Below are 12,461 nucleotides of genomic sequence, written 5' to 3' on the forward strand. Positions count from 1 at the left end.
GTTTCTTTGCCAGGGGTGGGGGTGGGGGCTTAGATAAGAACATACGGCTTTAAGATACCAGGCAGCAACATCTCCTGTCTTCCCTTAATTTGGTTCAGAGTAACACATTTTCTACTGATAGACTTCATTGGATAAAAGCCTTATTCAAGTGTGCTTTATTACATTTTATTGCTTTTTGTCTGTAGAATATAAGCTTTAAAACTCATATAGCCTGACAGTTGTGTAAGTCTCTGGGGAAATAGTGATATTTAATCAAGACAAAGAAATCTAGAGAGCTGTTTGTAGCTTTTGAGGTCTTTCAGAATCTTGGATGGAGTCCAGAGAGTTCCATGTATGTGCTTAATATGCATCCATGCACTTGTAAAGGATTTGGGGTGTTTTGTTTTGTTTTGTCCCCTTCCAGCTGCAGCCCCTTGCACTGCACCAGATGCTGCTATGGAACTTTCTCTGACCTTTATAGTGACTTCTGAAGCACACAGTCTATGGCTTGGGGTAGTTGTTGGGGGCATGGGTGCTGGAATACTCCTGCTCACTTGAAGCCCAGCTGCAGATTTTGGATTTCTGCCATTGATTTTAATTCTCCAGAATTGAGAATTTGCAAACAGTGTCACGGTACTATGCAAATAAGAAGAGGCTGGCAGTCAGATAAAATACCAATGTGGGCAGCAAGTGAGCTCTCAGTGAAGGGAAAAGGTGTTCATATTAAACCAAGCATGTGCAATGCAAGCCTTTGTAGTAATGATAACCTTCAGGATGAAGAACAGCATGTCTTGTATGTTCTATGCATATAGTGCTAGGCTTTCCAGTCAAATGCCAGTATTTAAATATCAATTTGCAAATACAAATCAAGTTATATGCTGCAGCAAAAATCTATTCACATGGCATTTGCATTAACACTTGGTTTCTGTAAAAGAAGCATACCTCCCCTGAACAAATCTAAATGACAAATTGCCTTCTGTCCTTATTTAATACACATGACCTTCTCTTCCTACCACCCATCCCTTTGATGCTTCTCAAGTTTTCTCCTAGCTGTCGAGGGAATGAATGTCTGAGGCACAGTGTGGAATTTTCTCTGACCTCCACCTTTAACAGTTGCTTTATCTTCTTCTCTTTAGATAGTGTAACCCCCACAGTGGAGCTGAATGCGCTTTGTATGAAGCTGGGAAAGAAACCAATGTACAAGCCTATAGATCCTTACACAGAGATGAGGTCCACTTACAACTACAGTATGAGAGGTGGTGCTTATCCCCCACGGTATGTCATGCCATGATTTACTCTCCTGTAATGAAGTCCTTTTATATGCCTGTTGTCTTTGTCCATGGAGTCTTTGTCCATGTCCAAGCTGGAATTAAGATTGCCGGAAGAAATATCAACAACCTCAGATATGCAGATGACACCACCTTGATGGCAGAAAGTGATGAGGAATTAAAGAACCTTTTAACAAGGGTGAAAGAGGAGAGCGCAAAATATGGTCTGAAGCTCAACATCACAAAAACTAAGATCATGGCCACTGGTCCCATCACAGCCTGGCAAATAGATGGGGAAGAAATAGGAGGCAGTGAGAGATTTTACTTTCTTGGGTTCCACGATCACTGCAGATGGTGACAGCAGTCACGAAATTTAAAAAACGGCTGCTTCTTGGGAGAAAAGCAATGACAAACCTAGACAGCATCTTAAAAAGCAGAGACATCACCTTGCCGACAAAGGTCCGTATAGTTAAAGCTATGGTTTTCCCAGTCGTGATGTATGGAAGTGAGAGCTGGACCATAAAGAGGGCTGATCGCCGAAGAATTGATGCTTTCGAATTATGATGCTGGAGGAGACTCTCGAGAATCCCATGGACTGCAAGAAGATCAAACCTATCCATTCTTAAGGAAATCAGCCCTGAGTGCTCACTGGAAGGACAGGTCCTGAAGCTGAGGCTCCAATATTTTGGCCACCTCATGAGAAGAGAAGACTCCCTGGAAAAGACCCTCATGTTGGGAAAGATGGAGGGCACAAGGAGAAGGGGACGACAGAGGACGAGATGGTTGGACAGTGTTCTCGAAGCTACGAACATGAGTCTGACCAAACTGCGGGAGGCAGTGGAAGACAGGAGTGCCTGGTGTGCTCTGGTCCATGGGGTCACGAAGAGTCGGACATGACTAAACAACTAAACAACAAAGTCCTCTGATCACCCTCTTTCAATCAAATTCACAGTTTTGGTGCTTGTGAAGAGTACTGCACTTGTCTTTCTAGTATAGTGATTCTCAGACTTATTTGTCTGGGGCACACTTTCAGAATAAAGATTTGCTTGTGCCATGCCACACCATTTTTATTTTTATTTTTTTATAAGAAATACATTGGAAAACAAAAAGGAACAACTCCTACCAGTGCTTGACTTAGAACAGTAGAACACAAGTGCTTTATAGTATGATCATGGGACATCCAGAAAGTATAAAACAAGGCAGCTACATAAGAACATGAATCATTCCCAAAATATTGTAAACGAACCTCTTACATATGTACCTTAAGTATGTTTCTAAACTGAATGAGAGGTGTGAGCTTGCTTTTGCTCATTTATATTAGGTCTAATTTGAGAGAACCAAACTCTCATCTCTTCATCAACACAAAGAATCCTTTCTCTTTTCTAATCTTTTGTATTATGTCCGGCTTAATCATTTTGTCAGCTATTGTATGTGGTTTGCTTATTGTTATTAATTAAATTTGTATACCACCCTTTGTCCGTAGATTTCAGGCTGGTTTTGTCTGTTGAGCAGTCAATTCAGCCACTTGGTAAGATATAACTTGCATCTTATCTGAGACTTCCACTTGTTTTTCAAAACAAGATCATTGACATTTCTACTGTTCCAAAAACCTTTCAAAATATTGAACATTCTTGTTTGCCAGATTTCCATGTTTGACAACAGATGTCTTCTCATCTTTTCCGGGGCCATATTGGAATGGGAAAAGCTTCCCACGACAGAGCAAACACATAAGCTGAGGGATGTTTTCCTCTCCATTCTATGTGAAATCAAGACTCAGAATAGCTATCCACATATTGTCAACAAACTTTCTTGTTTGGATGTTTGCTTGGGTCTGCTTACCGGTGTCAAATTAAATGAGTCTTCTCTAGCACTCTGTTCCAACGGTGATTTTGGATCACAACTAGGATTGTCTTCAATATCCCTTGATGCTTTTGCTCTCGTTTTGAAAATATATCTATCCATATCCTGCAAATTAAAATTAATAAACTGATACTACGCTACGCTACACTACACAAAAATGTTAAAATCTTTCTTTGATGGTTGTCATTGAACCTTCCTGCCACACTTGCCATCCTCTTCTGCCACGCCAGTGTGCCACGCCACATCCTTTGAGAAGCTGTGTCCTAGGACAAGTAGGTTTTATGCATGAGCTGCACCGACAGGCAACCATTCGAAACATCTGGTTCCACAATAATGGCCAGCTGTTGCCGCACTGCAAAACCCCAAACCTGGATCACCAAAATAATACCACGGCCTCCCCAAACTTAGCTATAGTGAAGAAGAAAAAAATGGAAGATTCAGATGTCCAAAGATCCATGCTATCTGGAGCAGGGGACACACAAGAGAAAAGGCTGAGAGCCAAGATCCACCTAGAGGAGCAGAATTTTGGGAGAAGGAGGGGGTTGCACCCCTCAGCCTTTCTAAGTACTACATTTGGTGTAGCGGATGGGAGTACGCCTGCTGCACGCTATTGGAGAATGCGAAGGTTGGCACTTTGCCCTCGAGCCAATTAAGCCACACTTCTACGGCCTCCTGGCAACAGCCTCAGTCTCCCTGGTGAGGCTTTATAAACACTTTTAGAACTCTTTATTTAAAGCACCCCATTACCTGTGTTTCTTGATGCAAAGGGAAATCTGGTAGTTGCGTGCCATCTTACTCTTTATTTATAAAGCTCTGTACGAAATGTCAAGGTGGTGTACAGCAATGTATGCAGATAACAATAAAATATAAAATACTATTTTTCAAAAAAAAATACTGGCTCGTCTTAAGAAAACATAAACAACCGAATAGGCCAGCTGGATAAAAAGGTCTTCGCAGGAAGACTAGCAGCAAAGGTGTATTCCGCAGAATGGGACTGGCAACACCAAATGCTCAAATTCTGGTTGTAATCTGTCGGACTGCTGAATAACTAACACCACTCCTGGATGATCTCCATGACCAAGCTGAGATACAAGGGCTCAGGTTGTCCTTAAGATACAGTGGTACCTCGGGTTACAGACACTTCAGGTTACAGACACTTCAGGTTACAGACTCCGCTAACCCAGAAATAGTACCTCGGGTTAAGAACTTTGCTTCAGGATGAGAATAGAAATCGTGCGACAGCAGCGGGAGGCCACATTAGCTAAAGTGGTACCTCAGGTTAAGAACAGTTTCAGGTTAAGAACGGACCCCCGGAACGAATTAAGTTCTTAACCCAAGGTATCACTGTATTATGGACCCAAGTTGTTGAACGGAGCCATACACCTTTTTCTTCTTCCTTTTTTCTTCTTTTTTCGCTCCCAAATCTTTTCCTTTGCAGTGTGACAGACATCGCTGCAACCTCCTCCTCCAAAAAGCAACATCATTCCAAAATTTAAACTAGGAAGACTTCCGGTCTTGGTGCGCTGAGCTTGAGACGCCATTCTGAAGAGCTCCGCTACAGCGGAGACTCAGAAGCCCGAAAGTAAATAAAACTAGGGGGGCAAGCGTCTTAAAACCCCACTAGAAACAGCGGTAACACGGAGATATCGCCAGAAGAAAAAAAAGCGGCGCTAAAAGGCGGAACTCCGTTCCGGCACCGAACACAGTGTGAGAGGGACGGAGAGGAGCCAGGCGCAGAATCGAGCGAGTTACTTACCGGGCAGACGCCAAATCTCAGCCAGACAGCACCAAAGACTCTCCGGCGGAAATTAAAAGCAGAGACAGCTGGAAACAGCGAACGAAAAACAAACAGACTAAGAGGTAAAACGGACAAGCAGAACAGAGCTAAAGAGGAGCGCTGGAGGATTGAAGGAATATACTGTAAGAAAACCTGTTACAGAGTTACTTTAAGCGATCAGGGGGAGAAAAGAGGGGAGGAGGACAAACTCCTAAAAAGCGCCAAGGAGAGAGACACTAAGTAACATCTAAAAGTAACCCGATCCGGCACGGAAAGTGGAGGATACGGGTGAAAGGCGGAGGGGAGATTAACAAAGAGGAAAAGGGAAAGAAAATAACAGCACGGCGCTAGGGGGTGAAACTGCATTTTTAAAGAAACTGGAGAAAGGGGTAGGAATAAAGAACACTAATAAGAAAAGGTTGAAAATGGCGGAACTGCTTTAAGTGGAACAAACGGACAGACTTCCCCCTACAAACGGACAGACTTCCCCCTTCTCTAAGGAAGTGAGAACAACAAAAGGGGAGAGAAGAGGGAGTGCAGGAGTGTATGAGGAAAGGAGTGGCTGCCAGCGACATCTAGAGGCCAGGAGGGAAACAACAAGTACCTTTTCACTGATTTTAAAGTGCAGACTAGAATGATGGGACTGATAAGATCTTGAAAGGCCATAAGGGAACTCCCAAGTGTGAAAGAATAAAGGGACATCATTGGAAAGAGGAGAGCGAAAGAGGAGAGCGAAAAAGGGGTAAAATGAAGAAAGGACAGAATCAAGTGATGGCATCAAACAACAATAGAAGACAATCATCATCCCAGGAGAACGACCCGTTAATGGACATTAAAGAACTGATTTTTGAAATGAATAAGACGCTAGGTGAAAAACTAGATTCAGTTGAAAAAACGAATAAATCTTTAAGCGATAAGTTGGACTCAGTAGAAACGAAAATAGAACAGAACTCTAAAGTCATCACGGAGATATCAGGACAGATAAAAGATTTGAGCATAAAAAATAAAGAACTGGATCAGGCAATTAAAGAAATCAACACGAGAGTCAACAAACAGGAGGAAGCGATCAAGAAAGTAGCCATGGAAAATAAAGAGTTGAGAAGAATACAGAATACAAAGGAAGACAACAAAGAGGAATGGAAGAAAAAGTGTGAGGAGCTGGAAGATCAACTAGCTTTAATAGAGATGAAACAAAATGCTTTGACTCTCCGCTTGAGAGGCGTTCCGGAATCACAAAATGAACAGATTGAAGAGAAGGTGGTGAGGGAGTTGGCGGGTTGGTTAAAGGTGAAAGAGGAAGAATTGTGGATGGATGTGGATAAGGTGTATAGAGTTAAAATAGATAAGAAAAAGAACATGTTGGGAGACTGCATGCTCTTCCTTAATTCGCATTTGTTAAAGGATAGAATTCTGCAGAAAAAGAAGAAAGAGGAATTGGTGATAGAGGGGAGAACAGTGGCAATATACAAGGAAATCCCCAAAAGATTTAGAATGAAAAGGCAGAATTATAAAGAATTGACTGATGTCCTGAGAAAGAAAGGTATTTGGTATACTTGGGAGTACCCACGGGGCCTGTCCTTTTTTTATAAAGAAAGAAGAAAAATAATCAAATCAGTTGAGGAGGGTGAAAGATTTGGAAGGAGGCTTAGGAAGGAGATAACAGGGGAGGAGGAGGAGGACAACAATCAAGAAGAGAAGTAAGCAGAAAGGCAGGGAGGAAAAGGGACTGAAAAAGTTGGGTGGATGACAAAAAGTAATTGTTCTAAATTTTCTCTCTTTTCCCTCCCCCTTCACTTCACTTCACTTCACTCTTCTCTCTCTATATTTAGGTGGTAGGATTTTCTCTCTGTCTTGCTCTAAAAATTTTCTATTATAGAAGTCATCACCTCTGGAGAAAGGGGTGTTGGATAAATAAATATTGTAAAGGCTGCAAGGTTAGCCCTCTTGCTCCCTAGCTATTTCTGAGATTTCTGAGAATTAAGTGTATTTTTATTGACTTGAAACTACGTTATTAAAGAATGAATTTAAATATTGTTTCATGGAATGTGAATGGCTTGAATAATAAGGCAAAGAGAAACAAGATAGAACACATTCTAAAGAAAGGAGCGTGGGACGTAATCTGTCTCCAGGAAACTCATGTTTCAAAAAAACATGAAAGAATCTTGAGAAATAAGAGACTGGGAGAAGATTACGTTTCACTGGATAAAAGAAAGAAAAGGGGCGTAGTAACATATGTTAAGAAAAATATTAAGGCTGAAAAGCTATTTCAAGATGGAGAAGGACGAGTAGTAGGTGTAAGGCTGGAAATACCAGGAGGTAATGTGACCGTAGTAAATATTTATGCACCGAATGGGTGTAAGGTAAACTTTTTTCAAAAGTTGGGAGATCAAATGGGAGAAAACATCGAAAGAGATGAAATAGTTTTAGTAGGAGACTTTAATGGGGTGGTAGATGCAAGCAAAGATAGAACAGAAAAAGGAAGAAGAAACAAAGGAGAATTACAAAAAACATTTAAATATTTGGTCGAAAATTTTGAATTAAAAGACAGTTGGAGGGTACATAATGATAAAGAGAAGAAATTTACATATTATTCAGGCCCAAATAAATCTGCAGGAAGGATAGATATGATCTGGCTCTCAGTGAAATTATTAACGAAAGTGACAAAATGTGAAATATTAACGAAATCTATAACGGACCATAATCCAGTGATGATTAGATTAAGAGACAAAGAGAGGAAATTAGGGAGATGGAGATTAGACGAGAATATATTAAATGATGAGACTTTTATAGAAAAAGTTAAGAGATTATTGGAAGAATTTTTTAAAATAAATTGTACAGGAGGAATGGAGATAACAACAATCTGGGAGGCCAGCAAAGCTTTTATTAGAGGCATATACATCCAACAGAAAAGTAAAATTAATAAAGAAAGAAGAGAAAAAATAGGTAAAATAGAAGAGGCGATAAAAGGAAAAGAAAAGGAATTGGCTAAAAATCCTAAAGATAACAAAATAGTATTACAAATTAAGATATTACAGAATGAATTGTCGATGTTGGTAGGGAATGAAATTGAGAGAAAAATAAAGTGGGCAAAGCAAAAGACATTCGAAATGGGAGGGAAAGTAGGAAAATTGCTAGCGTGGAAGTTAAGAAAGGAACAAAATAAGAGGACAATTACGGCAGTGAAAGAAGGGGAAAGGTATTGGACAAGGATAGAGGATATACACAATTGTTTCAATAATTATTATAGAAAATTATATAAGAAAGAAGAAATAAACAAAATGAAATTAGAGCAATATTTCAAAAGAAGGAATATGGAGCAAATAAAAGAAGAAGAAAGAATAATGTTAAATAAACCAATAACAGATCAGGAGATAATGGAAGCAATTGGGAAATTAAAACAAGGAAAATCCCCGGGGACAGATGGGCTGTCGACACAACATTATAAGATATTCAAAAATGAATTAAAAGAAATATATAAAAAATTAGTGAATGAAATTTTGGAAAAAGGGACCTTTCCCAAATCTTGGCAGCAAGCGTTTATTACATTAATCCCAAAGGGAGAAGAGAAAGATGAAAGCGTAGGAAATTTTAGGCCGATTTCATTATTAAATTTAGATTACAAAATATTCGCATCTATTTTGGCAGAACGCCTTAAAAAAATATTAAGCAGATTGATTGGTAAAGAACAACAAGGGTTTCTGCCAAAAAGAAGAATGGCAAATAATATGAGGGTTATATTAAATGCGATAGAATACCTAGATTGGCACCCAAGCCAAAAAGTGGCGTTCATTTTTCTGGACGCCGAAAAGGCTTTTGACAACCTAGCTTGGGTGTTTATGGAAAGGGTACTGGAGAAAATCGGCATCGAGGGAAATTTTTTAAACGGGATTAGAACAATCTATAATGAACAATCGGCGAAATTAATAATCAACGGGGAGATATTGGAAGATGTAAAAATTAGTAAAGGGACCCGACAAGGATGCCCTCTATCGCCTCTACTTTTTGTATTGGCGATAGAGTGTCTCATTAAAGATATAAAAGAAGACGATAATATAAAGGGGCTAACAGTCAAAAATAGTATATTTAAAATCAGAGCGTTCGCTGATGACATTGTAATTATATTGGAAAACCCGACAAATTCAATCCCGCTCTTGGAGGAAAAATTGGAAAAATATGGAGAAATTGCAGGACTAAAAATTAATAAAGGAAAGACAAAAATAATTACCAAAAATATGAAAGGAAAAGAATTAGAGGATGCAAAAAAGATATTTAAATGGGAGACAGTAGAAAAAGTAAAATATTTAGGAATAAATTTAACATCCAATAATGTAAATTTGTATGAAGAAAACTATGGGAAGGTCTGGAGACAAGTTAAAAAAGATTTAGAAAAATGGGGGAATCTAAATTTATCAATGTCAGGAAGAATAGCCTCCATACAAATGGCAATTTTACCTAAATTTCTCTTCCTTTTTCAAATGTTGCCTATAATCGGGAAAAATGAAATTTTTGAACAATGGAGAAAGGAACTAAGTAAATTCATTTGGGGAAATAAAAAACCGAGGATCCAATATCGGCTGTTAACAGATGCTAAAAAAAGAGGAGGTTGGGGAGTGCCAGATCTCAAAATCTATTATGCAGCAGCAAATCTGTGTTGGATAAAGGAATGGATCGTACAGGAGGATAAAGACATATTGGAGCTAGAAGGTTTTAGGAATGTGTTGAGCTGGCACACCTACCTGGTGAAGGAGAGAGAGAGAAGCTATAAAGAGTTTACCGATCACATTATAAAAAGGTCATTATTAAGAATATGGGAGGAGAATAAGAAAATCTTAGAGCCTAAAACACCCTGGTGGGCCTCTCCATTCGAGATGACAGCCATAAATAGAGGGAAAAAAGAGGGGAATTGGAAAACATATCAAGAAATAGTTAGGAGAGAGGAGGGGGAATATATACTGAAATAATATGAAGAGGTAAAAAAGGAATGTGCAAGCTGGCTCCATTACAACCAGGTCCAGAGTCTTTACCAATGCCATAAAAAATTGGGATTTCAAGAGGGGAAATCAAAATTACAGGAATTATTAATTGAAAGTGGGGATAAACAAATTACTAAATTATACAAATTCTTGTTAGAATGGAATTTAAAGGATGAGGTAGTCAAAAATGTAATGGTGAAATGGGCACAAGATATTGGCAGAAATATATATTGTACACAATGGGAAGGACTCTGGAATGGAAGTATGAGATTCACAGCTTGCACGGCAATAAAGGAGAATATGCAAAAAATGTTCTACAGATGGCACCTAACTCCGGAAAAATTACATAAAATATATAAGACAGGATCCAACAAATGTTGGAAATGTAAAGAAAAGATAGGTACATTCATGCATTGCTGGTGGCATTGCAGAAAAATACAAGAATTTTGGAATAGGATTTATGAGAAATTAAAAAATATTTTAAAATTAACATTTGAAAAAAAACCGGAACTATTTTTGTTAAGCATGCTACCAGAAAATATCCCTAAAGAGAAGAGAAATGTAATACTGTATGCGGGAGCTGCAGCAAGAATAGTGATAGCGCAAAAATGGAAAGGGGAGGAGGTGCCTTCGATTCAGGATTGGTTAATTAAAGTGATAGAATATATGAATTTGGACAAAATGACAGCGGCCATAAGAAATGTAGCAAAACAGAGAGTACAAAAGGAATGGAAACCAGTGGAGGATCACCTGAAGAAAGAGGGTTTGAACTTGTAGTTTGTCTAAGTTAATTTAAGGATTGCTTAAAGAGAAGATAGAGGAAGCAATGGGAGAAGAATTACCCACAAAGGGTGGGAAAACAAGAAAGAGGAAAACAGGGAAAATTAAAAATGGTGAGGAACAGTATATTAACAATCGGAAGTTCTTTTATTCTTTTATTCTTATTTTTTGAGTAGATGCATATATACATGTATGCATTTCCTTTTTACCTTTTTTTTCTTTTTTCTTTTCTCCTCCCCCCTTCTTCTTTTTCTTCTTTTTATTTTTTTTTTCTTTTTCGTCCTTTTTCCTTATCTTAGGGTGGTGGTGTACAATTTTGTACATATTATTTGTAACTATATTTGTGTTCGTTTTCTTTGCATTGATTTGGTTGATCTTGTAGTTTGTATGTATGTAACTTTTTTAAAAGAATAAAAATAAAGCTTTTTAAAACTTAATTTAAACTAGGAAGTGAAAATCGAAGGATGGCGGTCTTCCTTTTGGGGGGGGGGATTGGGGCACACTATACTAAACAGCCAGGCTCCTTTTTCTTGTAGGTTCAGTTGGCCTAAATAAAGTGGGCAGAATTTACGGGCCTGAGATTGTAACTTTTTAAAAACAAATGTTCTATTGAATGCAGCCGAATATATTAATAGGTTAACTTGCTGGTTGAGTTCAGAAATGTTTAATCTGTCTTGGTAGCTTTGTATTAATGCTTCTAGTCATGCAGTGTCTGCACTGTAAGTGCTGCAGTCCAACTTTTGAGGGCCAACAGTTGATGCATTGTGTTCAGTGCTAGTTCTCCACTTAACGCTTTATTTGAGCACTGTCTGCTGGCAAGGATAACCTTGTACACACACACACCCTCCAGGCCTGAGTTGTCAAGTCTTTCTCTTTCCAGGTACTTCTATCCATTTCCTGTGGGACCCTGGCTCTACCAAGTGGAGCTCTCCATCGGGGGACAGCAGTTTCACGGGAAAGGAAGAACAAGACAGGCTGCTAAACATGACGCGGCTGCTAAAGCACTGAAAATCCTGCAAAATGAGCCCTTGCCTGAAAAACCGGAGGTAGTATGTCTAAAACATAGTAGAAGTTAACTGTTTTGAAATTAGCTTTTTGGTTTGCCCAAAATGCTGTTGCTTTAAAGTGTGAAGGCTTGCACTCCCGTATTTTTCTGTCGCTTATGATAAGCACTTGGTGGTTCCCCTGTTGAGCTATATTGAACTGTAGTACCTCTCTGCTTGACAGCCCTGTCGCTAATAAAGTGTAAATGCATCAGTTACTCAAGTGCTGGCAAGGTAAAGAGGGAAGATATTTGCAGACTTTTGGACTCCTCCAAGGCTGCTATTCTTTCCTTCTCCGTTCCTTGCATTGCCCCAAGGCAGGCCCAACCAGCCAGCTGCTCCTCACTGGTTTTAAGCATTTCAGCCTAGAGAACGTGTCACAGATACAGCAGGTCTCATAAAATGGTGCCTCGGTCATTGCATGGCTTAACTATATTGCATTGTGAAAATCAAGGCTTCAAAGTCAAGGCTTTGGGGTATATCAGTGAATATACACAGAATTTGGAGCGGAGGGCGGGAAATGAGCCTGATATTTGGATTTGGTAGTAAGTTTAAAAAACGAATTTGGGCCCCAGGTTATATTTAGTTCAGTTTAGAATAACAGAGTACACAACGGCATAATTTGAGGTAGATCTATAGCCAAGTCTGTGCTGGAGTTAAATTGATTTCAGATTTTGGAGCGACCAGTGCCAAGTCTTTGAGACACTGTAGAAATTGTGAATGGGAGACCAGTTTTCCCACAGAGTATATTTAAGTAGTACTGGAACAGCAACTGGAATTC

General features: G+C 39.2%; 1 protein-coding gene across 12 annotated transcripts in view; it reads left to right on the forward strand.

Annotated features, from left to right (window-relative positions):
• STAU1 (staufen double-stranded RNA binding protein 1) overlaps positions 1-12,461 on the forward strand; it is a 50,344-nt gene that overhangs the window by 22,880 nt on the left and 15,003 nt on the right. For all 12 annotated transcript variants that reach the window (XM_088674610.1, XM_088674615.1, XM_088674614.1 and 9 more), the window contains 2 exons: positions 1,116-1,254; positions 11,518-11,683. In XM_088674610.1, the coding sequence (XP_088530736.1) occupies positions 1,116-1,254; positions 11,518-11,683 (305 nt within the window). The remainder of the gene's footprint in view (positions 1-1,115; positions 1,255-11,517; positions 11,684-12,461) is intronic.

The sequence above is a fragment of the Zootoca vivipara genome, chromosome 7, assembly GCF_965207765.1.
Source record: "Zootoca vivipara chromosome 7, rZooViv2.hap1.1, whole genome shotgun sequence".
NCBI classification, from domain to species: Eukaryota; Metazoa; Chordata; class Lepidosauria; order Squamata; family Lacertidae; genus Zootoca; species Zootoca vivipara.